Source organism: Psammomys obesus, unplaced genomic scaffold, assembly GCF_907164565.1.
Source record: "Psammomys obesus unplaced genomic scaffold, mPsaObe1.curated_primary_1811, whole genome shotgun sequence".
In the NCBI taxonomy this organism is placed as follows: domain Eukaryota; kingdom Metazoa; phylum Chordata; class Mammalia; order Rodentia; family Muridae; genus Psammomys; species Psammomys obesus.
The window spans coordinates 2,450,420-2,477,736 of record NW_026596134.1 but is presented as its reverse complement, the minus strand read 5'-3'; the positions used below and the strand labels follow the sequence as shown (position 1 = coordinate 2,477,736).

General features: G+C 47.1%; 1 protein-coding gene and 1 pseudogene across 9 annotated transcripts in view; both read left to right on the top strand.

The window, feature by feature from the left end:
• Ppp2r5c (protein phosphatase 2 regulatory subunit B'gamma) overlaps positions 1 to 17,661 on the top strand; it is a 129,264-nt gene extending 111,603 nt beyond the window's left edge. For 2 of the 9 annotated variants that reach the window (XM_055592720.1, XM_055592724.1), the window contains 5 exons: positions 2,398 to 2,525; positions 3,645 to 3,746; positions 5,519 to 5,591; positions 9,643 to 9,759; positions 15,279 to 17,661. In XM_055592720.1, the coding sequence (XP_055448695.1) occupies positions 2,398 to 2,525; positions 3,645 to 3,746; positions 5,519 to 5,591; positions 9,643 to 9,759; positions 15,279 to 15,410 (552 nt within the window). In that variant the 3' untranslated portion in view covers positions 15,411 to 17,661. Of the gene's footprint in view, positions 1 to 2,397; positions 2,526 to 3,644; positions 3,747 to 5,518; positions 5,739 to 5,936; positions 6,461 to 9,642; positions 9,760 to 12,966; positions 13,024 to 15,278 lie in introns of those variants that run through there. The other 7 variants (XM_055592721.1, XM_055592726.1, XM_055592722.1 and 4 more) reach the window with 5 other exon arrangements.
• A 9,069-nt stretch (positions 17,662 to 26,730) lies between these two features.
• LOC129666038 (ubiquitin-like) lies at positions 26,731 to 27,197 on the top strand (annotated as a pseudogene).
• Positions 27,198 to 27,317: the final 120 nt, after the last annotated feature.

Sequence of the window (27,317 nt, the reverse complement as noted above, 5' to 3'; positions counted from 1 at the left end):
TATAATTTTAGCCTTCAAGTACCTTATGTTCTGTTTTCTAATGAGGCTTGAAATATTATATCCAAATTATTTATGGACAGATAAATGTTCAAGGCCAGCCTCAGCTACATAACAAGCTCCAAGCCAGCCAGGACAACATAGTAAGATCCTGTCTCAAAAGAGAAAAGAGTAAGAAAACAAAACAAACTGTTGGGACAGCAAGATGGCCCAGCCTGCTGACCTGAGTTCAGTATGCAGAACCCACAGGAGAGTGGGAGGAGCAGACAGAATCAGAGTTGACCTCTCACCTCCATGCATGTCATAGCTCATGCTCACACGTGTGCACGCACAATAAATTAAGATACAGGGCCAACAGAGTGGCTCAGCAGGTAGAGGTGCTTGCCACCAAATCTGACAGTGAGCAGTAAGTTTGATCCCTAGGACCCACGTAGTGAAAGAACCAGCTCCTCCATATTGTCCTCCAGGGCCACAAAGGTATGGCATACCACAGACATTCATGTGTGTATAACACATAATAAATAAGTGTAATTTTGTTTAAAAAAAAAAAAAAAGGTACAGGTAAGACATTGGCCAGGCATGAAGGGCTGAAGTGAGATTGTAAATTCTAGGTTGAGGGGCTAGAGAGATGGCTCAGTGGTTAAGAGCACTGGCTGCTCTTCCAGAGGACCTGGGTTCAGTTCCCAGCACCCACATGGTAGCTCACAACTGTCTGTAACTTTAGTTCCAGGGGATCTGACACCCTCATTTAGACAAATATAAAGGCATAGCACTGATGTATAGAAAATTTAAAAATAAATAAATAAATTATAGGTTGGCCTGAACTGCATAGTTTCAAAAACAAAAGAAAGAAGACATAGAAGTTCTTGAATTCCTAGTCATCCGTGATGCTGCACACCTTTATTCCCAGCATGTAGAAGGCTCAGGCAAGAGACTCAGCATAAGCAGTAGTGAGGCATCCGAAAACTGTCTGAGTGATTTACATTTATTTTATGAGTGTGGATCGACACAAGTGCATACCGCAGGGTGTGTGTTGGAGCAGTTGTGTCTTCTACCATGTGGATTCCAGACATCAATCTAAGGTCATTAGGCTTGGTCCCAAGTACCTTTACCGCAAGCCATCCATTAGCCCCGCTTTTAAAAACAAAACACATGTTCTATATTTTTGTATATGCCCTTCTCTTACCCATTTTCAAAGCTCGCCTCTCCACTTTCTCTGAAGGACTGATCCTGGCTCCAGAACCCTCCCCAGCTGCCTCCTGCCTCACCCACTCAAGGCTTCTGGTGGCAGAACCATGGGCCCACCTTGCTCTGAACTTCTGAGGCTGACACAGCACTCTGGCTGTGTGTTTAGGAGTGTGTGCCTGGGACAGGACTGACCATGTTCCCTGGTGATTTGTGAATTCTGATGGTCGTTCAGATTGTACATGTGTGTGTCCATTGACTGAAGGACAGCAGTCAGGGCTGAGGCACACTGCACACTGGATGTGGGGGTGTGAATGCTTAGCCTAGCTCTTCGGCTTTCTGTATTGGGAACTTGAAACCAGTATGGAGGGGTTCCCATGGCTCCCCAGTTCACCCAAAGCAAGGGCCAGCTCGAAGGCCCCGAGATGTGACTCTGCAGCCTTCGCAATCCCTGTCCCTCTGGTTTGCTGCACCCTTGCAGGCCTTGTTCTCAGGATCCTTCACCCAGGGTCTGCCTGGGATACAGCCTCTACACCTACAGACACAACCCTGTTGCCAGCACATTGTTTGTCATTTCTAGGAAACTGAGCATCTCCATTTTCTACTCCGCCACCAAGTGTAAGCTGTGCTTCAGCTTCCGTGCTCGGTGGCACACACACTACAAACCTAGCTAATACAGGCTGAGTGGGAGTGAGTGGCTAAGGGTAGGCTCATCAACAATGTGTTCATTGCACAAACTTGCGGACCTGAGTTTGGATCACCTGGCCACACCTACAATTCTGGCACTGGTTGGGGGTTGGGGCTAGAAACAGGAGGATCCCTGCCAGCCAGCCTGGATAAATTGGGGAGCTCCAAGTTGAGTGAGAGACTCTGTCTCAAAAACTAAGATGGAGAGTAATTTAGGAAGACACCCAGTGCCAACCTATATCCTCTACGTGTGTCTACCTACACACATGCATCACTACGGAATCACGCATCTGTGCGCGCACATATTTCTTTGACTTAGTGTGGGCTTCCAGCCTGGGGTCTCATGATGACTACTTATTGAGTAAATGGAGAAGTGAATGACGCTGTTGACTTCTTCACATAGAAGTTATCTTGCCTCTTCACTGTAATTGTCTTATCCACAGTAACTTACTCACAAGCATAACAGGAAGAGTGTTTGCCTGGATGCGTTGTTCAGATCACCGATATTTCTGCACCCCTGTCTTTCAGGTGGCAGAGCGGGCGCTGTATTACTGGAACAATGAATACATTATGAGTTTAATCAGTGACAACGCAGCAAAGATTCTGCCCATCATGTTTCCATCCTTGTACCGCAACTCAAAGACCCACTGGAACAAGTAGGAACTGCGAGCTCTCAGCTTCCTATCTCTTGGAAATAGGGCATGCCTGTTGTCACTGCAGTTAGAGTTGAATCCTAAACTTACCATCAGCTTTTAAAATGAACATCAGTTTCTTTGTGACTTTTGGTTTAGTTTGGGGGTTTTGTTGTTTTTGAGACAGGGTTTCTCTGTGTAGCCCTGGCTGTCCTGAAACTCATTCTGTAGACTAGGCTGGCCTCAAACTCAAGAGATCCACCTGCCTCTGCCTCCTGAGCACTGGGATTAAAGGTGTGCTCTACCACCACCCAGCAATTTGTGACTTTTTAAGTTCAGCAGCAGTGTGGATTGTCTCCTTGCCCCCATTGCCAAGCCAGCACAGAGGCCTATTTGTCTGCACCCGTCTTCCTGCTGGCTTCAGCAGTAGCACCTTCCAGGCCTCTCCTGGAGCCTCCAAAGGAGATTGAAGGTCACCGCAAAGTCCAAAGGACTCAGTCCTGCTGGAACACAGTGGACACACCAATCCTTAGGTAGCCCTTCAAGTCCCACAACACACCAGGGGAGCCTGTCCATTAAACTCCATGGCCAGCCTGCTGTGGACACTACCTAGAGGGGAGAGAGAACAAGCGACTTAGCCGGCCTGAGGAATGAGGGGTGTTCAGTCCCCGCCCTGTCGCTTCACTTCACCCATTGAAAGCTCTCTGATGCCTTGCATGGGACTCCACATGGCTCTCAGATGTGTTGGATGCTGAGCTTAATACTCGGCTTTAGCCAGATGTGAATGCCAGAGCTTTCCTTTCCTCTGTAAAGCATCCTAAGTACAGTCTTTCTATTACTGCCATCTTAATAATTTACCCCTGATTCTTTTCAGGAGTCCACATTTTCTGTTCAGTCTCCAGGCAAAGTGTCTTTGGCTGCTATTACCTAGGAACTTCCCCTGCCTGGCAGGTGCCTGCAAGCCCTGACTCAGAAAGCAGACCGAGTCAGAACTAGCAGGTTGTATTAGAACCTAGCGAGTTTGTTGCGGGTAGGACATCAGATATAAGGGAGACCCGGAGAGTTAGTGAAGGGGCTGTGACAGGCCGGAGAAGGATGACAAGGGTCCAGCATTGATTTTTCACTATGGCATTCACTCTGCAGGACTATACATGGCTTGATATACAATGCCCTGAAACTCTTCATGGAGATGAACCAAAAACTCTTTGATGACTGTACCCAGCAGTTCAAAGCAGAGAAACTGAAGTAAGTGGCACCTCGCACAGGTTCCAGGGTGGGTTTTTATTCGCCACAGCCCTGAATGTTCCACCACCATTGTTTGTCGTACAGAAGAAACACTTTTTCATTTTAAAGAAACCCTGTTCTGCTCTGGTGAAGCAAGGCAAAGGTTGGTGGCCTGTCACCAAAGAGCATGTGTCCAAAGCCGGTGTCCTCGCCCTTCACTGCCTGAGTTATCTTTGCTTTTTTCAGAGCACTGCTTCTATGCTCATGAGGATTTCAGAGGCTGTGTCTCCCAGAGACTGTCTAGATATCGGGGTGCTCTGTCCCTAGGCTGGGCACATAGTCCTGGGATTGATTAGTTAGGAAGTCACTCTAGGGCTGACCAGACAGTCCGGTGGGTAGAGGCACTTGCTAAACAGGTCTGATGCCCGAGCTCAGAACCTGTGTGAAAACAGAAGGAAAGAGCAGACTCCACAAGTTGTTTTCTCACCTTCACCCTCAGGCCATGGCATTAACCACACACACCCGCATAATAACAATGCACTTTATTTATTTACTTACGTCATTTTTTAGACCAGGCATAGCAACACAAGTCCATAACCCCAACTCCAGAGGCCGAGGCAGGAGGATTATTTCAGGTTCAAGGCCAGTCTTGGCTATATAGTGAAACCTTGTCTTTTTGAAGAAAAAGAGGAGAAAAAAAAAAAAATCATTGCTAACCCACTGTGAGCCATTAGCAGATGATGATGATGATGATGATGATGATGATGATGATGATGATGATGATGATGATGATTATTTTCTGCTTGCTACTTAAAAGTGGCTAAAGTAGGGCTGGAGAGATGGCTCAGAGGTGAAGAGCACTGGCTGCTCTTCTAGAGGTCCTGAGTTCAATTCCCAGCAACCACAACTATCTATAATGAGATCTGGTGCCCTCTTCTGGAGTGTAGGCACAAGTGCAGGTAGAACATTGTATACATAATAAATCTTTTTTTTTTTTTTTTTTTAAGTGTCTAACGTAGACAACCTAGAGAGTGTTTGTTTAGCCAACTGCCATTTCTTTGTTCTTTGGTAACTTCTGGCTGCATGTCAGGCTCTGTTTGGTTCCTGGCAATATAGAAGTGAATGTAATGAAAATCCTTGCCAAAATAGGGCAGGTGGAGTAAAGCAGACCACGCTGGGTAAAATAGTCAGTGGTGCTCAGGGTAGCAGGGCCGTAGAGAGCTGTGCCAGACCAGGTCTCAGCCCTTAACACAGGACAAAGGTTAGTGTGACAAGTATCTAAGGATCTACCTCTCCGGTGGTGCTCTTCCCCTCCTGTAGAGTCATGGTGTTCCAAAAGCTACCTATAATGCTTTTGAGGATGGGGGGGTGAAGTGGCTCCAATTCAGTGCTGATAATAATGGAATCAGAAGCAGCTATGGTCTCCCTTGGAATATTGTCGTCCCTGGGGTGCTGGCTCTGGCCTCTGCAGCCCCGCCTGCCAGTGGGTCTCAAAACCAGCAGTCAGCCAGGCTAAGAACAGTAGACCTACTTGCAGGAGGTGCCGGAGTGGGGGGGGGTAATGTTTTAAAGTCGTGTTAAAATTTTACTTTTTTTAACTCTTTAGTCTAATTCTTGGCCGGTTCTTAGGTTTCTTTTCACATTGCACATGTTGAGAGCCACACTGTACAACGTGGACTAAGACAGAAAGTACCTGGAAACGAGGACTGTGTTGTTGATGTCTCCATGCTTTACCCCTAACTTGCCTGACTGTGATTCTGTCCTAATACAAATGATGTTTTACTGTTTTTCAGAGAGAAGCTAAAAATGAAAGAGCGAGAAGAAGCATGGGTTAAAATAGAGAATCTAGCCAAAGCGAATCCCCAGGTACTGAAAAAGAGAGTAACACGGGAGTGTTGAGGCATTGCTTGAATGTTTGATGACTAGGCTCTGGCTTGCCCCAGAAAGGGAGGCCAACGTCACTAACACTGTATGTGCAAATGTCTGCAATAAAAACACTTTCCAACTTTGTAACCTTCCTCTTGTATAAGTACTTATTTGCCACACATAATTTTTACCACAGAGTTGACTTTTCTTTTTAAAATTAAGATATGATGTGGTAAAAAGAAAACGAGGATGTAACCTCAAAGATTGTAATGTCCTTTCTTGCTCAAATGTCATAGATGCTGTCACTTGAACCATATTTCTTTTTTATTTTCATATATGAAACAGATGAAGTATGAAGTAGATGAAGTATGCTGAAAAACTAACTGAATTCTGCCCTGCTCACACTAACCGTTCCTCTACCCTAGCTGATGGCAGTATGCTCACGTAAGGCGAAGCGAGACACAGATGGTCATATCTGCCAGAGCTGCTGGCAACTCAGCGGCCTGCATCCAGTGTTAGCTCTTAGGCTGGCATGACCCTGGGACAGCTTTGCAATCATGGTCCTTTGGTATCGTGTCTGCTGGTCTGAACGATCAGTGTTACTGGGGTGTTGCATCTGCTGGTCTGAACAATCAGTGTTACTGGGGTGTTTCTTTTCTCCTTGCTCTGTGTGCGTCTGATTGTAACAGCCACTTGATGAAATGTCTGACCTTTTCCACACTAAGATCTCTCAGGCTTCTCTCAGCTCTCCAGGGAAGAAAATGTCTTACTAAACAGTGTATTTCTTTTTGGTGAGAAGTGTGTATAAATTATTATGTGAGTTGGATGTGGGTTTTTTAATCTTTGTCATTTAATAAAAATGATACATGAAGATAACAGTGTGTATTTTCCTATGAAACAGCATTCTGACCCGCATCCCTTTGATGAGAGGAGACTTAATGACAGTCTGTTGCAGGTCTGAGGTTCCACCTAAAACAAGTAGCCCACATTTCCCTGGCAGCTCTTGGCAGGCTATAGAGAAGGTCTTCTAAGGCCTGTGGCGTAATTACAGAGCTCTGCATGTATACCAGGGCTCATGTTGAAACTGAAGCTGAAGCACTGGTATGTGGGCCAGGTTAGGTGGTTCAGCTTTGCCGACATTGCACTGGGGGTCTTGTTTGGAAGGTTGGGTTTTTTGTTTTTTGGTTTTTTTTTTGCTTTGTTTTGTTCTCCACTCTAAGGGGTGGAGAACCTTGGAAGATGTGTTTTGCATAGAATATGGAAATAATCTGTTGAAAAAACTACACAAAAATTGTACTCACAAATGATAGAGCTGGCTGTTGTGTCCACACTCATGGCCTGGGTTTGCCACTGCCTTGCAGCAAAGGTTCCTGGTTTATTCTTTTTGATCTCTCTTTAAATTGTCTATGGTGATATCATACCTGTGCTGTGTTTAGCATTGGAGCTTTGGTGACCTCCCTTCCCACTGTCCTCACCCCCCATCTCTGTGTGGAACCATCTGTGACAGTCATCAAGAGTCTTGTTCACATGCCCCAGACCCATGACACAATGCCTCTAAAGTGGAAAATACTTCATGTGTTAAGACCTCGGAGCTGGAAGTATGCCTTAGAACTTGTTCTCTTGACAGAAAAGCCTTTCCTAAATTTCCACTTAGTGCTTGGCATTACAGCTTGTGTGGGTTTGTAAGCAGTTTCCACATCACATCAGCCTTAGAGTGAACCTGCAGCTTCACTGTCCACAGGATGGTTACCCATAATTCACTATTCACTGGTGTCTGGGGAGACAGCTTCCCAAAGCACACCCTGCTTTACAGTCCAAGCAAGTGTCTTGTCTGCTCAGAAATGTGAAGAGCCCCAGCCAGGCAGCTGAAGGAGGGATCAGGAAGTTGGTAGAAGACAAGTTCTGGCAGCTGTGGCCACTTCCCTAGGTTCTCATGCCACGTGATTTGTGTGGCATTCTAAATTGCTGGTCATTTCCAAAATGGATGTGTTTCTCCTAACCCACCAAATCGACTCTAGGGCGTCTTACTGCCCACCCACCCCCCACGCCCCTTCCTCAGCGGGGATGTTGTGTGAGGGAGACGTGATTCTGTGAGGTACAGCTGCAGCTGGGCTGTGGCAGGGGGTGGTGCCCCACGTCCTCCACCTCGGGTGAAGGCCTATGCACTCTGTCCCCCTGTGAGCTGCGGCCTCTTGAAGGCCTGTACTCCTCATGGGAAGCCTGCCTGTGCCACGTGGGAGTGGGCTTGGTCTTCTGTGAGCCAGCACGGCCAATGGCACGGGGTCCTCTCCAGTCCTTGTACAGCATCTGTGGAAGACACTGGGTTTGTCCTGGAATATGAAGAAGAGGAAGCATGTGCTTTAAACAGTCCCCAGTGCTGTCTCACAGTAGGCCTCCATTCCTCCTCTGTTCTCCCACCTGACTTTGAGTGTCTAGAGGACAAGGTGCTGTGTGTCCTGAAGCAAACTGGACATTTCCAGTGATACAATTATGAGAGCCAAACGCAGACTGCCATCTAGAAGCACAGGGTACATAAGGGGGCACTGCAGCTAGGCCAGAGCACACAACTGGGGACTGCTCTAGACTTCAGAAGGTGTAACTCATGTCTGTGTGGAGGTTCAGAAAGAAATGGCCCTGGGAAGGGATGAGGATTTGTGTGTTGGGGTGGGGGGCCCAGGCTTCACAGTTGTGACACAGCATGTCATTTGAGGCAAGGGCCCAAGACCCAGGCAAGTCAGAAAATACTATAGAAACTCAGGGCTGGCCCTGGGGGAGCTGTGATAATACTGGAGAGAGGGCACAAGCCGTCTGCCTTTATCTCTCCATACATATGTAAGGAGCAAAGTGGCCAGGTGGACTTGCAGTTTAGAAAGCTCTTGTATGATGTCAGCAGCAGCATGGTATGCTTGGAGGGCCAGGCCCATAGGGGACTGACTCTCGGAGGAACATGTGGAAAAGAGGCTACTGAGCAGAGCGTGTAGCACAAAGGGCAGGAGGGCCCACTGTAGGAAGAAACCGAGTGCCAGGTCTGGTTACAAGTGCACAGCCTAGAGGGTAAATTGAACACATGGTTAATGTCCAGGAGGCAGCCTGTTGGAGAACTAAGAACAGGAAGCAGACTGGGCTGAGCAGAGCTTCTAGCCAGAAGGGGTGGAGGCTGAGGTCCGGAATGTGGGTGGCCGTAAGCCTGGACACAAGGCCCAGCCCCCCCCCCCCAGGCTTGGGGAATCTATGCAGCACATATATTGCCACGGAAGAATGGAGCGGGGCCTCCAACCTGCAGTATGCACTGACTCTGCCCCTCCCTGGCCTTACCACCTAGAGCACATGGCAGTAGCTAGCAGGTTGTGACTACATCCCTCCGCTCACAAAGCCTGGAGTCAGTGGTACAGGCAGGTGGGGACCACCTGTTATTCTAGCTGCCTGATGCCCCGGAGCAGAAGGGAGCAGAGAGCACAGGCCCCCAGGACAGAGCAGGCCTGACTACAGGGCCAGGTCAGAGGGATCCCAGCAATAGTCCAGGCTGTGTTAGCTTTGGTGGCAAGTAGAGTATAGAGATGTGTTGAAAGCTTTAAAACCTTAAGAAAATACTGGGGACATGGAATGACGGGGAGCATTGGGGCCAGCTGCCCAGGATGGATGTGAAGAAGCGAGGAAAGAGAGCTGGGGGCAAGAAAGGGGACCTTGACAGGCTGTGTACAGAGAACAGGGTAAGCAGTGACAGCGTCTGCTGGGGACAGTCTCCCTTCAGTGCTTTGCCTCCAGAGATACAAAGGGCTGTAGACTGACTGGCTTGAAGTAGACTCAGGAAGACGTGAAAGTGATCTTGGGGCCAGCAGAGGGGTCACTCCCATAGCCTAGACTGCAGGAGGGTGAGCCCGTTTCCAGCACCTCCCAGGCAGCAGCCCACAGGCTTCATCTGTGGGCAAGCAGGCTTCTTGTGGAAGAGGGCCACAGGGAAGGGCAGTGGGCGAATGGCCCCCTGCAGGACGAGGGCCCTGAGTGCAGACCCAGCACCTAACAGACAGTGACTCCGTGCTTTGCATTGCAGTACGCAGTGTATAGTCAAGCCAGCGTCATGAGCATTCCGGTTGCAATGGAGACAGATGGGCCTCAGTTTGAAGATGTGCAGATGCTGAAAAAGACAGTGAGCGACGAGACTCGTCAGGTAAAGGCGCACTGCGCGCATCAGGGCTGTGCCCACTACAGATGTGCTGACGGGTCCGTCCAAATTCTGCTAATGCTATAAAGTGTAGCCACTTGTTAGGCAAATGTCTATAGATTGATTAGATTGCTAGAAACGTTCTTAACAATTAAGCCTTTGCCTACAGTTTGTTGCTTAATTTATCTTAGCAACAGAATCCCAACTCCCGTATGCTCTGTGGTAGCTTGAGCAAAACCAAAGCTTTGCAGTAGCAACTTGCCATTCACTTCCCCCTTTGCAGCCCTCTCACTGCTGGTCCACAGGCATTTCCCTTTAGTTCTTCATAGCAGGTGCCGCACCTCTCACCTCCCAGGACACCCAGGTGGGGGCCCCAGTGGCAGGCCGGAGCTGTGCCTGCAGCATTTCCAGTAACAGCGCTCTCTATGCAATGCTTTAGAGCCATTCTGAGCCAGAAACATCTTTCTGCCAAATTGAGAACATACACAGAAAGGTTTCAGAGAGGGTGATCTACCAAGCCCCTCTGTGAGTCGGTCCTAAAAGCCTGCATTTCCTCTGGCATGCTCCCTGTTCCCAGCATGCGCAAACAAAACCCTGAATGGACCTAAAGGTAATGGTCACCCTGACTTGTAACTTTAGCCCCCTTTGACCAATGACAGGATCCCTAGGCCCTCAAATTCTAGAGTGTGGAAGGGAAACCCCTCATCACTGCTTACAGCTCATGATGTCCCTGGCAGCTCAGTTAGACAGCAGCCTCTAATCTGTTTGATTCACCTGATAAACGAGGATGTGGCATTACCAAGACTAGGCAGTCTAGCCAGCCAAGCCAGCCCCAGCCCCAGCCCCACGTCTGCATGGAGCCTTCTGAACAGGGCTGTGGTCCCAGGATAACACACAGAAATGCTCCAGGAATGGCATGGAGAGAGGGTGCAGCAGCATCTCTTCCTGATTGCTAGTAACGGTGCCCTGGGAGGCCGTGTCTTATGTGTAAATAATATAAGCAAAGATGGGTGTGGCTGTTTCTTCTCCCCATTGCAACATGGCTGTCTGATTTGGAGTCAGGCTCCCTGTTAGAGTGCTGAGCAAGGAGGGCCCAGCTCCTGAACTCGCTGTGTTCATCCTTAGCCCCTTCATTTAAATTAAATTGTGTTTAAATGGATGAATGAATACTTCTTTCTACTCAGCAAAATATGGAAATACTAGAAATGTGATGGAAAAACTCAGTGACAACCTACTATCTGTCGGGAATTTGTTGAATTCCATACTTTGCTCATAAGGGTTATTCTTAGCAAAGAATAGATCTCATCAAGAACTCAACAGAGCATAGTTACTCAGGCCTGTAATCCCAGAGCTCAAGAAGCCAAGGCAGGAGAACTGTGAGTTCAAGGCCAGTCTGGGCCAAATAGTGAGACCCTCCTAGAAAAAAAGGAAGGGATAGAAAAGAAAGAAAACCCATGTATTTTTGTGTTCTAACTGTAGGCAGTTTTCCATGATTTTTTTTTTTTTTTTTTTTTTTTTGTGACTCTGGAAGGAAGTAAGGTCCTTCCTTTGGTTGTACAGCCCTGAGTTTGCCAGTGGCAGCCCATCTGAGTGGCTTATCTGAGAAAGCCAGTTTCCTGGACTATGGGGAAGCCCGCCTGGGAATTTGTGACCTTTTATTCAATTTTAATACACTTGGGCCATATAAAATTTAGAGGAAGTTTAAGATTTGTGAGCCATTTCCTGCATGTTGAATGTTTAAAAGTTCAAAAGAATTTTTCCTTTAGCACATCCTTCAGCTTTGGTCATGATTCATTATAACTTATACCCTGTTCTTTACACGTTCAGCAGTTGGAACAAGAACACACACCAGTTCACCTTACATCTTAAGCAAAACTGCCGTGAAAAGTGGGCTCTGACATCGTAGGGCACCGGGGCCACGGAGCCTCCCAGCTGCCGTCCATCCTCTACCCATCACTGTTAGTCAAACCAGCTGGGGATTCTAAGCAGTCATGGTATGGTTGCCCTGAGAGGCTCCATGGCACATTTGCTCTCTCTTTGTGTGACTCTTGAGATTACATCAGCTAGTTGAATTTTCTGTAATTGGCAATCCTCAAAAGTCAGTCCTCCACCTTCCCTTCCAAGTTCTGTGGCTCATGCTCCTGAGGCAGAAGATGCCGTGCATGGGAAGTCAGTTTACCCAAAGTAACTCCTCCGTTAGGATCCCGGCACCCCCTGAGAAAGTGATGAGCCTGGCTTATAGCTCCGTTGATAGAGTGCTCGCCTAGTACGCCTGAAGGCCTGGGTGTATTCCCAGGCCAGCATGGACCCTACATGATGGCACACTCCTGCAACCTGAGCACTTGGGAAGTGGAAGCAGGAAAACCGAAAGTTCAAGGTCAGCCCAGGCTCAAAAACCAACCGATTCTGAATTTCCTATGGCATACAGACAGAGCAAGAGAATATCAAGTTTGAAACCAGCTGAGCTACTTAGCAAAGAGCCTGTCTTTGAAAAAGAATAAAAAGATAAGATAAATTGCTGTGGAATCACAGAGGACCTAAAATAGCTTACATGAGTTAAAGAGACAATACTGCCAACATCAAGATGTCTATGGGCTAAACTGAGCCAGTACACGGAGTTAAGTCTCACATAGGTAATATTTGAAATTAAAAACTCCTCTTTGACATTTAGAATAATGCTCCTGAAATGCTTAGTTATGATAGCAGAGGAATGTACCAAGTACCAGATGTGGTTGGCCCAAGCCTGTGGTCTCAGCACTCCACAGGCCAAGGTAGATTTGTGCACATTTAAAGCTAGCCCAAGCTACATAGCAAGACTCAGAAACCAAACAAAGCTATCGCTAAAAACTAAGGTCTGGGGTTTGATGGTGTGAACTTTTTCCATGGCCCTCAGTTTTATTTTTCACTGTTTTCCCAAAAAGCTTCCATGTTTCTTTAAGTGGATTTGACTGTTGAGTCAGGTCAGGGTGGGAGGTAAATAAGATGATCCTGCTGAAGGCTGGGGACAGGAGACTAATACTAAGAAAGCATTTGATTGCTGGAGGGTGGAGAACAGGCTTTGCCTGTTAGAACTGTTTGGATTTCTTTTGTGGAACATGTGTAACCTATACAGAACTCTCCCCCCGCGCCCCCCCAAAAAAAGAGTATAAGTTTCATCTGAATAACGTTGATATCAGAGACACTTAAAATGTTTACAATTTTCATTTTTAACAGTTGGTCGGGAGAAAATCAATGTCAACCACGCAAGTCAGGAAGGTGTAAAGATGGAAGGTGGGCAGCGCAGGTACTCCTTGTAAAGTGCATAGAGTATACGTAAGGCTTTGTATCTACCAAAGAAAGTGTGATGAGTCACCATGGCATACATGAAGTATTTTCCCCTCTTTCCGTGAATCACAGCTTGTGATGGGCAAGACAGAGCTAAGGGCACACTGATCAGTTCCAGCCCATGTTAAGTTCTAAAGTTTGAACCCAATGGCTTTCCAAGGTAAAGGAGGCATGTGCCATTGTGTACCAGCCCATGCCCTCTGCATACCCTCCAGCACTGGCCGTTTGCATCTGCCCGAGTGCCCGGGCTCCTGTGTCTCACCTGGAGCTGTCTCACACCAACACTCCCCTGCTTCCTCACCACCCACCCTGCCTGCATGCTGCTTACACAACGTCTCCCCCGATCTTACTCTAGACCGCCATCTGCACAAGGTCTCATTCTTTGCTGCCTCCTGTTTCTCTCATTGCTCCTCTTGTGGCTTGTCAGTCTTCTCTGCTTTATGCATCTCTTCGCAATGCTAAGCAGAGAGGCCCGTCGTGTGTGCCAGAAGCTCCAGCCAGCTGTTTTCTCAATTCGCCCTCACTGCCAGCTCCAAGGGTTCGCTATAGTCTGTCTGTTAACATACCTATGTCAGAGGTAATTACCTAATTCATGTGTTTTAAAATGTTGGTTTGCCTCAAGGTGGACATAAAATTCAGGGTAGAATCTTACCTTCAAAGTTTCTGGTGGGTTAACAATAAAGCACTCTTCCGGTGTCCACTGTGGTGGTGCACACCCAAAATCTGAGCACTTGGGAGGCTGAGGCAGAAGGACCATGAATTTGATCAGCCTGGGCTTCTCGAATTGGTAAATGCTCACTTGCAAGCATGGGGACTGGTGAGGTTCGCCATCTCCCACTGGTTTCTAAGCCAGAAGATCATAAAGCTTTCCTTCGCCGTCTTGACTGTCATGGTTCAGGTGACAGCTAGAAGCCATCCTAGTGCCAGAAGATGCTGAGCCCCCACTGCTGCTGCTCTCACAGGTACCTCCACCGACAGCCCTGCTAAGAAACACCAAACTGTGACACTCAGGCTTCCCACCGGAGCATAGGAGTGGGTCTTGTCATCACGTGGAAGTCAGGCTTCTGCACACAGAGCAGCCGTTCACGCATGCGCTTCCTGTTGCCACATAATTGGCTTCAAACAGTTGGGGTTTTCTAAATTGCACCACGGAGGTTTACTTTCTTTCGGTTGGAGACGCTGGGTGGAAAGGAAAACAGCTGGGGTTAAGCAGCGCAGGTCCAAGAGTACTGCTGGACGCCTGCAGTCTCCTCACGACACCCTGCCTTTGGACAGCTGAGTTGGCGTTTTGTTGGGTTGCAGAGCACTGGTGCTATCCCAGCGGCCTCCATTAAAGCCGGGTGGACGCTCAGCACAGAGCATCCTTTCTGGCCCATTCTCTGCAGATACGGTTAGTTAAAGCCCCAGGCGTGCTGGCTCATGTTCATGACCCGAGCACTTGGGAGGCTAAGACAGAAGGATTGCCCATGAGGTCAAGGCCAGCCTGAACTTGATAATAAATTTAAGGGAAACCTGGGCTATGTAATGAGATCCTGTCTCAAAATACATATATATGTGCACAAACAATCTAAATACTCCTGCTAAAGTTGGGTTCCTGAACTTCAGAAAGAGAGTGGAAAAGAAAAGGAAGTTTTATTTCTCAGACTCAGTATTAGAAACTTCCATGTAAATGGCTTTTCTGGGTATAATTTTTCAGCTACATGACATGACCCATTTAACACCTCTTACACCTCTTACTGGAAAAAAATTTTTTTAGAACTTTTTGTGGACATTTTAGCTCTCACTGTTTTAAATCTAATTTATTTCTCATTCATTCTGTTTTCCCCTTTTTTTTAAAAAAAAAAAAAAAAAAAAGGTCTACTTTCTGAAATGTGTAACAGACAGGGTCATAAAGTGACATTGATGATGTTTTGCGAGCGGAGGATACCTAGGGGAGTCATTAAAAATTGGAGAACTCTGCAAACACTAACATTGTGGAATCCTAAAGCCACCATTGCTCACCAGTCTGCCCACAGTCATTACATGTGTGTAAGATATCTGGGGTGAACGAGTAAGAAACGGGCCCTTTCCTGCAGCCCGCTGAGGCTGCAGCACGTCCACGATCTTGCTTGCCTCATACTTGCCTCTGACTGCTAACTCAGAAGTGAGCTCCCCTCAGTTAGCCTAGCACATAGCCAACTGGGTTGCATTTGTGATTCCAGGCACAGAAGGATCTGAAGAAGGATCGCCCCCTTGTGCGCCGCAAGTCCGAGCTGCCTCAGGACCCCCACACCGAGAAAGCCTTGGAAGCTCACTGCAGAGCCGGTGGGCTGGTCTCCCAGGATGGGCGCTAGCCTCTGGAGCAGCGTGCTGAGCGGGGCCTGGCACTTCTCTTCTGGATGCTGTAGAAAAGACATGTTTGTGCCATACCAATCAGTTACACTCACAGTCAAAACTTCCTCCAGCCCGTTCTCTAGGCAATAACTCGCGTCTGCCTCCGCCCGAGATTAGGAGTTCAAACAATGGTGGCTTCTCTGGCCCTGCTGGCCAAGCCAGGGGCCAGTGCTGTGTCCTCACCATGCTGTCACCACCCCAGCATTGCCCCGAGTAAGACTGATCCAAAGTCAGAGCTGTAGGAAAGCACCCTGGTTATCATCTTCTTTTCCACCCAGCGGAGCCTGTGCCTCTAACAGAGGTATTCCGTGGTGGCGCCGATGCGCTCTCAGATCAGAGGAACACTTTAAAAGGTATCTCCTCCTCTTCACGACGTTACAGCCCGTGGTGTTGCTTCCGTGACTGCCGTGCCAGCAGCTTGTGTTTGTTGGTTAAATCTCACAAATGATCCTTTGCTTTCACATTCTAACTGCCTCCTGGAAAAGTGGCCAACAGCCCTCAGCACTGAGGCCTTCCAAGGTGTTTCTTTCCTTTGATTAACAGCATGCACACCATATCCTGCTCCCTCAGTGTCTACCGAAAGCCATATCTCATAGCCCATTGTAGAGGCCAGAGTCTCACCTAAGCTCAGAGGAGAAAGTTCTGGGAAGTGCTTTCTCAGGCCACCTTGACCAGAATCGCAATGTTGAAATTATGTGTTCATGTTTTTATTTGCGGAATCAGTTTTTCATCTATTTACACATTATCCTTCAACAAGGCTCTTGAATTGATAAAATGATAGGATCTAAGAATTCCACACTTGTAGAAAGCTACAATAAATTAAGCCACTTGGCCTACTGCAGACTGCAGACTGCAGCTGCCTGTGGGTGTACGGCAGGCCACACCATGGGGGTGCCCTCAGTGAGCCTTTCTGTCGAAAAAGCACACATTACGAAGCTCATAAGGAAAAGTGCAATGTCTGCCAGTTTTCACATGCTGCTACAGGCTTCATAGACTTATTGCATGGACTAAGCTTCTGTTTTAGATGGAATAGCACAAGAGAAAAATCTTGAACTAGTGCTTTGTCTATTCTTTATTTCTCTCAGGGTGGCCAGTACTTTGACTTATTTATCCTCCTTGAAAGCTACTTGAGATGTGTACGCAATGCTGAACAGTGACTAGTTTCTCTTGTCTCCAGCACATATATAACTTAGTGTTAAAAGTCTTGATGCGTAAGATATGGTAACACGTGGCTTCTTTTAAAATCTGTTTTTTAATCGTGGTCTTGTGTATCCGTGAAAAAATTGTGAAATCAGACATTGCTCTCATGTGGCCTCAGAGCCTGCTTCTGGGTCCCCTTAGGTGTCTGCTGATGCTCACTCCACAGAGCAGGGAAGAAAGGCACCTGAGGAGAGGGAGAGCCAGCACAGCCAAACAGAAAGGTGGCCCCAGCCGAGGGACAGGTTGGTCGCTTGGGTGAGAAGAAACTTCCTGAGAAACTTGACAAGTATCTATCCACTTACCATTATGAAATCTATTTTAAAAAAAAAAGTTGAGATGCCTTCTCCTTTTGAGGGAAAAAGGGTGCTTTTATTGTATAAAGCAGCGTCTCTGTGTTTTCATACCCCATTGTTTGAACTCTCGTCTTTAGCTGGTAGAGTCTCAGATAGCCCAGATGTGGGGCATTCTGTGTGTGGTGAGAGGTCCTATGAGACTCCTTCGCCCTGCGTGGAAAGCAAGCTATCAGTGTCCGGATGATTGTGCGAAGCTCAGCACGACAGAACATCTTCTGGTCCAGGTTTTATTTCTGCTCTTTATTGAAGACAAACATTTACCAATAAGGAAAAGGAAAAAAAAAATGTTTTGAGAGAAACTACTTTTTTTTTGACAAGAGTATTACTTAACTATTTTGGCCTATTAAAGTTTCCCCAGTTAGTACTTGGGTTCCCTGTGCTAATTGTTCGACTCGTATATTGTTAAGACACGCTGTTGATTCTGTACCAGACTGGTTTAAAAAGTACCATGCTGAAAAGAAACGGTGACTGGTTTTCTCCTTGTGGCTCCAGTCTGGCACCTTCACTCTTTCCAAAATGTATCTGCACCAGAGCTGTCACAGTTCAAGTGTCTTTCTAGTGTGGCTTTGTATGGCTTCCTTTGAACATTGTACATACATTGTATCTTTGTTTTATGGTAATAAGTAATAAAAATGTAGACTTCGTATTTTGTACAAAATGTCCTATGTACAGAATTTTAAAAAAGTTCATAGAAACAGCAAAAATAGATAAGTGGCAGTTATTTTTCTTTAGAAAATATCTGTAACTTTATGCTTTTAGTGAAATGTTAAGTACCAACATATTTTTTAACATTTTGTAATTCAAAACTTTTTTGTTTTGACATTGTTTATGAAGAAAGACTTCATGCACTTGCCATTTAATATGCTCTTTTATCTAATTTTAAAGACTTCTTTAAAATGGTGTATTATATGGACTAAATAAAGAACATGTGAATTTTATTGCTCATCATGAAACTAAATTTAGCCATGGAGTTGGGCAGTCTGGTTCTGAAACACTGTAACTGTCAGGTCAGAGACCAACCACTCAAGGACAGTGGCTGGAGGTGGGAAGCAGGTGTCCTGTGTCCCCCTATTGAGTGCAGCTGTCCATTAGCACCTCATCTTGGCTCTTAGAAGCCACATTGAAAAGGCAGATGCTGGCTGGGCGTGTTGGTGCACACCCTTGATCTCAGAACTCAGGAGGCAGAACAGGTAGATCGCCGTGAGAGAGACCGTCTCAAAAGAGAAGAAAAAGCAGAAGCAGCTTTTGGCACACAGACATGCCTTTTAAAGAGGCAGTGTGGATAAGAACCCAGTGTTTAGAATCTGAAGTGAGTTCTCCCTGGATACCCGACTGAGTGGATGGAGTAGGTAGTGGTGCCGAGGGTGAGTTTAGCTGTCACTGGCCCGTTGCTCTCCTCAGTGACATTGTTGATAATGGCTGTGAAGACGTGCTGGAAGAGTTCTCGCTCTGGCAGGAAGGGTATCCTCAGAGTCCGTGACCCTGGCCCCACCTCTGGCAGGAGCTAAGCAGTAGAGGCCTTGCAGCTGCCTGAGGGCTTGGGCCTGAGGCCTGCTGGCACAGGTGTTTGAGGAAAGCACCCCTCCTGGAAGCAGCTTACTGGTTAGAAGACATGAATTGGGTCGAGGGTAGCGCTCCTGCTCCCTGGGTCTGGGTGGTGACCCTCTGAGATCCCTCGCCCTCCCGTCTTGAAACTGGAGAAGGACATGGCAGGAATTCTTGGCCAGAGGCGCCCTGTGATTGACAGCCACCAGTCACTGGTGAAACTGCAGTGCTTCCACGGGCTCCGTGGTCTTCCCTGAGAACTGCTGTCACCACGTCAGCAGCAGTGGCCAAGAGTACGTCTCAACACCACCTTCAAGCCCAGGCATTGACCTTGTAGATGCCACCGTCCTTTGGCTAATCATGATTCTCGTACCATTGGCCACTCTTCCCATTCACAGCAGAGGGGCCACAGCACTGAGCAGAGCCAGCACAGGCCATGCACCGGGACCCGTTACAGGTAGGAAGGTCCCTTAGGGCGCCCCAAGGATGATAAGCTGTGGAAGCACCTGGGTAAACAATGGGAACTGATGTCTGTACACTCTGGACAGAGACACTCTGAACTCTCATGGAAGTCTCAGGATCAGGGGAGGCATGGGCACAGGAGGGCATGGACTATCCAGCAGATGCCTCACAGAACCAAGAAACTCAGACATCAGTCCATGCCTCAATGTGCTTCAGGATGCTGTTTTTTATGTAAACCTAAGCAAAGTCTCAAACATGCTAAACCAAATCTCAGCCCTTAAAAAGCAACACATTAGCCTCTGTTCTCATTGACTCTATGTTACTAATACTAACATGGAACTTTCAAATATCAGAAATTCCACTCACAATTAAATGTATGTTGTTCTACATGGGTGGTGGGGGAGAAATGGGTTGTTATTAAATTTGGGTTTGCAGTTTGCGTGCAGAGGTTGGCCCACCCCAATGGAAACTAGGTATCCTTCCCTGACTCAGCCCACCATCTCCTTCACATCTTTTTACAAACAAAAGCATTATGTTTTTAGGGGTTTTTGTTTGGTTGGTGTTTTGAGACGGAGTCTTGATGTGTGTGGCTCAGGCTGCTCTAACTCACTACATAGCTTCAAACATGCAGTGATCCTCCGGCCTTGGCCTCCTGGCTCATCACGCCCTGTCTTAAAAAACACATGAATTCTGAAGAACCTTCTGAACAGTGGTACGTTGAAAACTAGAATTTGCCAGGCATGGTGGCCCACATCTGGAATCCCAGCACTTGGGAGGCTGAGCCGGGAGGGTCAGAAGTTCACAGCAAGATTGGGCTCTGTGAGACTCTGTCTCAAAATGAAAGAAACTTAGAATATATCTTTCTCTCCCCAAGTTTTCCTGGTCATATGCAGTTCAAGGCCAAATCAGAGTGCATTATGCTTGCGGGAAACTCACCAAATACAAGCTGGGCAGAGCTAAAACTTCTATATATAACAAAGCAGTTATTAGACTAGAGAGTCCTGACCCATCTTCTCAGGTTCTGTGATAAAACCTGGCAGGGACAGATGTTTCTGGTAGCCTTCAGTGTGAAAGGGCACAAGGAACCCCAGGAGCCAGGTGGGGAGGGCCAGGGGAGCTGGGGAGCCCTGGACTTTGCGTAATCCATTGGGACTAGATCCCCATATGTTGGTGGTTCTCAACCTTCCTGATGTTGTGACCCTTTAGTATAGTTCGTGTTATGGTGACCCCCCAACCATAAGATTACTTTCTTTGCTATTTCATAACTAATTTTGCTACTCTTATGAATGTAAATATCTGTGTTTTCAATGGTCTTAGGCCACCCCTGTGAGAGGGTCACTTAACACCGGAAGGGATCACGCCCCACAGGCTGAGAACCACAACACAGATGCTGTGTGCGGGCACATTCCCAACCTAGACATTATTAAATCATCTTCATTTCTGTCTTCAAACCGCATCTTGTAGGGAGATGTCTGCCTTAAACTACTGATGACTTCAGAGGTGTCTTGAAGCCAGTGGCCCAGTGTTGAGCTCCCTTCCTCTGTCTTCCGCCATTACCTTCGGGAGCCCTAACCCTAACCATAGTTTCCACTCCAACAAGGACGATTGGATTCCCATTAAAGCTGTCCCCAGCATGGTTGGAATAAGAACATTTAAAAGCTTGTAAGGTGACTACAGGGCCAGTGCCAGAGCAGGCGGTCGATCTTCTAAGTGAGAAATAAGACTGAGACCCAAGCCTCCTGAAAATCCAAATGTTGACACCACACAGCGCACAAAATCAAGCCTGACTCTGGAGCCACACGAAGCGGCCAGTGGTGCTGAGCTGCAGCAAGGGGTAGTGGGAACTGTAAGTGTTGGTGCGGGGGCAGGGAGCCTGTTTTTTAAGCAGGGATTCGCTATGTACCCTTGGCTGGCCCTGGACTCACAGAGAGCTGCCCGTTTCTGCCTCCCGAGTGCCAGGATTAAGAATGTGCGCCACCACACCAGTCAACAGTGAGTGTTACTGCTGAGTGAACGCAGGCCTTTTTGCAGTGCCATCAGATTTCAGGAGATTCCTTGGTGACTGTACTTGCTGGGAGAGTGCAAGTTTCCTTCTTTCATGGTGGGTTTGAGGAGCTAGATAAAGGCCTGCCGTGTGGGCCCCTCAGCAAGGCCCCACTGCCAAAGGAGCAGACTGGCTGGCTGCAGCAGACTGGCTGGCTGCAGCAGCCTGTGCTCACCCGCACCTCAGATGGAGTCCCTATGCGCTGTCAGGCATGAGGTGTTCCTGGAGAGTCTTAGCAAGATGAGCAATTGGATGTGCTCTGCATTAGAGTTTAGGACAGCGGCTGAGGAGTTTAGGACAATCGACAGGAGATGGGATTGGCCCTTAGTGGCCAAGTTGCACCCATTTGACCTTCAGCCAAAGCACTGGCTTTGCCTGGCAGTATGTGAGGCAGCTCACCTGTATCTTGAGAGTTAATCATGTGATTAACACAGTCTGGTCTTAGTATCCCTCCAGGAATAGAGTTGACACTAAATCCCAAGTCCCCTCCCCCAAACCATATTATCAGTGTGGTATAGCCAACATGGCCCCAGTCCCCATGAGAATGGAAAGCCATTCTGATCAGGCAGAATAATCGCGGCATGTCTGCTGCCTTTGAAAGCTGCAGACAAAGGCCAGTACCCTTTGGGGTAAAGTTAACCCCACTCCCAACAGCTCCCCTCACAAGAAGAATGGAGTGCAAGGAGCTTTGCGAACTTGGCCAAGATGGTGATGGATAGAGCAGCGCAAGGGTCTCCTTATCCATGCACACTGCCCTGGCTTGCTCTTCTCACTGCACAGCCCAGAGTCTGGTCAGCTTTGCAGCCCATCTGAGAATGTGGACACCTCTGCACATGAGACTAAACAGCCCACTGAGAAGAGGAGAAGGCCACAGCCAGACACAGGGCTGCCCTAACCCAAGAGGAAACAATCCAGTACCTTTAAACTACTAAGAGAGAAAATACAGCTACATCAAGCTTTATGCAAAGCCTGTGTATCCCAGGCTGACATTGAACTTCCTGTGTGGCCCAAAGAAGGCTGGACTTCCCAAATGCCTCCATCTCCCCAAGTGCTGGAAGGACATCCAATGCAAAACCATGCCTGGTTTTACATGGTGCTGGTATCAAACCTGGGCGCACACAGTACCAACTGAGCTTGAGCCTTAACATAGTTAATATGACATAGTGGCCTACACCCACAGTCCCAGGTACTCAGGAAGTTGAGGCAAGAGGATTGCGTGAGCCCAAGAGTCACAGACCAGTCCAGACAACAGAGCAAGATCCAATCTCAGAAAAGGTAAAAGAAAATGACCTAGCTTTATCTTTTCTTTTTAAACCTTCAAATCTGAACGTGGGAAAACACTTGCAGGTGGCCAGTTAAAGGTGCATAGATAATGGCAGTGCAGCACGTCTCTGGAGAACCCAAGAAGGAGTCTTCCTGGATTACCCAGCAGCGTAAAACCCTCCAAGTCTGGAGAGTAAGAATCTCAGACAAGGAACATATTTGACGACACTCCTTCACCCATTCCTACTGGTTTTGTCCCAAACTAAGAGCTAGGAATACAACAGTCTCTCTAGCCTTTTCCTCCAGGCTAGAGTACAGCATGATTGTGTTTTATAGCAAGTTGCTCAAAATAAAAGGGCCATGGGGTACAAACATTACCCATAGAACCCCAATGGCTTAGCCATGAGTGGGTGTCACTCAGTGCCAGGAAGACATAATTGCCCAGCTCTTGGCCCATACTTTGTGGACATGGTAAAGTACAGAAAAGATCCAAAAAATTATAAAGATCTCCCTTGGATTGACTGGGTAGTTTCCATACAGATTCAGGAGACATGTATACATACATGACAGATTCAGATACTGAAATAGTTTTGGAGCCTGAGGGTCTAGACAGCGTGCTAAGGTAAAAATCCTAAATTTCCCTCTAAAGTTGAGCTGGGACGGGGCTGGAGAGATGGCTCAGAGGTTAAGAGCACCGACTGTTCTTCCAGAGGTCCTGAGTTCAATTCCTAGCACCCACACAGTGGCTTACAACCATCTATAAAAAGATCTGGTATCTTCTGGTGTGCAGGTGTACATGCAGATAGAATATTGCATACATAATAAATAAAATCTTTTTTAAGTTGACCTGGGACCATGGTCAGCTCTCTAATGACCACATATAGGTCCCCACTGCCAGTCTGCAGGCCAGTCCTGGGCACAAGAAAGTACCATCCTTCATTATCAAAAGAAGAAAAGAACAGTGGCATCTTGCCTTCAGATTGTTGATATAGTGATTACCATTTCTGACGAGCTTTTCCTCCACATGGCATTAAAATTCTACCTTCAAAGAGTGACAGGCATGAGCCATGTTTCTCTTCTAATTCTATACTTGAGAATAAGCATCACTGTGTGCTCTGTGGATCCATTATCTAACCCGAACCCGAACCCCTTGTTTTACAGAAAATGAAATACACTCATGTGTGACCTTTCCTGAGGAGCTGGGAGCAAACTGTTGCAGAAAGGGCACTGCCAACGTAAAGGGTGCCACCAGGGCTGGCTCCCTGAGCCAGAGGCATGGGTGGCAGGAGTCATGAGAGCAGTGGCGCTGAAGCTCCCCTGTAAACACTGCACCCAAGACTCTCCTCTGCCCTGGCAGTTCACTGCTCACATGACTGGGAGGGGCCTCTCAGGTCCTGGGGTTTTTCTGAGCTTCTGAGCCTATTCACTTTGTTCCTAGGAGCCTCCTCTGGGAGAAAATGTTCCCATTTCAAAGAAATATCTACACAGCTCAGAAAAGGGAAATTGTCATAACTAGCGATCCCTGGAAATGAGTTCATAGTACATATCTGATAAAATCTAACAAGGTTCCCTATTGATGGATCCTTTTTGTTGGCAACTACTTTGCATTCCCTTTAGGCTGTGCCTGGCTGGTTAGTTGCTGGTTGTTTTTTTGTTTTTTGTTTTTTGAATATGAGGGAAGCATTCATTCATGTGTGTGTGTGTGTGTGTGTGTGTGTGTGTGTGTGTGTGTGCGCGCGCGCGCGCACGCATGCACACACAGAGGTCAGAGAAATACCCCGACCCTGTTTCTCAGGTCCTCATCCTTTGACTGACAGTTATGCGGTCTGGTAGTCGGCAACAATTACACTTTACACTTTCCCAGTTGTCCAGCTTGTATAAGGCGTCCCAGCCTCCATGATCACTAGTCAGTTCCCATAATAAGTCTCTACTTAAGTATTATATATAGGCTGGGCATGTTGGTGCACACCTGTAGTCCCGGCATCGGACGCTGAGGGAGGAAGACAGTGAGCTCAAAGCCAGCCTGGCCTCCAAAGCAAGACCTGTCTCAAACAAATCATATATACCCTGTTGGTTCTGTCTCTCTAAAAAGCCTTAACTAATGTGCTCACTGAGCAAATAAAAACCTCCAGGAAGATGAAAAATGGATTTTCACTGTTTAAGGCGAATGTTGCAAATGCAGCAGGAAACTCGAAAGATCCCCCTTGGATTGCTGAAGTAGCTTCACTACAAATTCAGTAGATATGTATACCTACATACAGATTCATATACCAAAACAATTATGGAGCCTGTGGACCTAGAAGCAGTGATACCCAGTGGCCACATGCTAAGTACAAGTCCTTATCCTCTGGAAGTGCATATGTACTTTCTTTAAAGGAACATGGCTCCTTGGAGAAGTGGTCAAGTCTGCAAGTTGAATCCAGAACATCTTTTTCTTTTGTAACAGAAAATAGGAAAAAGTGATCAATGAGGGTAATAGGAACTTGTTAAAAAGGCAAAGGAACTGGGCATGGTGGCACATATCTTTAATGCCAGAGCTCAGGGTGCTGGGGGACTGGCAGATCTCTATGAGTTTGAGGCCAGCCTAGTCTACACGCTGAGTTTCAGGACAGCCAAAGCTACATACACCCTGTCTCAAAAAAAAAAATAAAATAAGACATTTTGAAAAGTGTCCTACTGTTCAAATGTATGATAATTTGGACATTAATAATAATAATAATAATAATAATAATAAGACTATCAGACTACAACCCACTGCCCAAAATGAAATTCCTTAACAAAATATTAATAAATGAATAAAAAAAACTACACAGGAAACATGATGGCATAGACACTAGGAACACCTCTGAGTGTGTCTGTGAGTTCCCAGAAAGGTCTGCTTGAGCTGGAAAGGCTCCCCATAAAGTGGGCAGCACATGGACTGGGGCCCTGGCTGAGTCAAAAGGAGAAAATGAACTGAGCACCAGCATTCATCTCTCTGCAGACTTCCTGACTGGAGGCCACCGCATGCGCCTGCCACCATGCCCTCCCAGCCACAATGGCTATGTCCCCTCAAACTGTAAGCCAAAATAAGCCCTTCCTCCCTTCGATGACTAGCTGATACAGGAAGGAAAGATCTTCCTGTAGAAGAATGATGGAAATAGGTAACCACAGAATAACAATCACTAGAGGTGGCTGACAAAGGAAAAAAAAAAGAATGGATGCTAAGACTGGCAGGTGAATGTTTGAGAAAGAATGGAGTATCAGCACCACAGAAGAATGCCTGTCTAGATCTGCTAGCCAGACATAAAGTGGAGAACTGGCTTTACAGCACAGACACCTGGCAAACACCACCTCACCAGATGGTTAAAGTTCAATGACCAGTGGTGGACAGGACACCATGAGCCTCCTAGAATGATGCACCAATAGGGAACCCCCATTTTGTTCTGATGTCTGCCTCCAAGAAGCTAAGGCATGGCTGGTCCAGACAACAAAATAGACACACAGACAAAAAGTATGTGTCCTCCAAGTCTGGGACAGTTGTGTCCCACTCAAACATGAAATGGATTCCCAGTGTGCTGCCATTGGGAGAGCTTTCCACCTCTGCCTCCCTTTTTCCTCTTGCCATATAAAGACATGAAATTCCTCCCCTTGAAAAGACGCTGAATTCAGGGTGTCATTTTTAGAAGCATAAGCTGTGCCCCAGTCAGACCACAAACCTCTCAGCATGTTGGTCTAGGCCTTAGGAAATCTTTTTTTTTTTTTTTTAAGCCTTCACCATCAAGGCAGCTGGATGGGTAGAGGTGGCTGTTCACAGGCCTGGTGACCTAGCTTCAGTCCCTATATCCCACAATGTGGCAGGAGAGAATGGACTCCTGAAAACTGCCCTCTGACCCCATGTGCACACATGATGCACACACACACACTCGAGCACAGACTAATTAAAAATTTTTAAAGAATTTTAAATTATCCATTCTGGGGCTAGAGTGATGGCTCAGTGGGTAAGAGCATTGGCTGCCCTTCCAGGAGACCTGGGTTTGATTCCCAGCTCTAGCATGGTGGCTCTCAGCCATCTGTAACTCCAGATGTGTCTCCCTCTTCTGATCTCCACAGGCACCAGGTGCACACAGACAGACAGGGGCATGGGGGCAGGAGGAGGGCAAGCCATCCATACACACAGAATTAAGGTGTTCAAATCACGCGGCGCACGGTATTACGTTACAGTAGTGCATGTGGACTGAGACAGGCTAAGGGAGGGGTTGAGGAACCGTTCCAGATGAAGAATGAACACTGTTCTCAGAAGACTGGACACAAACACTAAGGAAACTGGCACAGCAGGCAGAGCTGAACCAACTGCTGTTAACACAGCTGGTTCCTAATTGGAGGTTCTTGAAAGGTGCGGGTGGAGGGGGTATGTGGATTAGGATGTAGAATCAGCAGATTTGTGGGAAGCATGAAACTATATTGGAAAAAAAAGAACCTGGCCTTCCGGTCCGCCATCTGTGGTATAGCCTTTGCCAAGATGCAGATCTTTGTGAAGACCCTCACGGAGAAGACCATCGAGCCCGAGGTTGAACCGTTGGACACTACAGAAAATGTTAAGTCCAGGCTTCAGGATAAGGAAGGAATTCCTCATCAGCAGAGGCTGACCTTTCCTGGTAAGCAGCTGGAAGATGGTCGTACTTTGTCTGACTACAGCATTCAAAAGGAGTCCACCCTTCATCTTGTGTTGAGAATTCATGGTGGTCCTAAGGAAGAAGTCTTACCCCACACCCAAGAAGAATAAGCATAAGCGGAAGAAGGTTAAGCTGGCTGTACTATAAGGTGGATGAAAATGCCAACATCAGTCGGCTTTGTTGAGAGTCCTGATGAATGTGGTGCTGGGGTTTTCATGGCCAGCCACTCTGACAGACATTACCATGGCAAGTGTTGTCTGACTTGCTGCTTCAACAAACCAGGAAACAGCAGTTGTGTATAAATTAATAAAAAGAAGGAACTGAAAAAAAAAAAAAAAAAAAAAA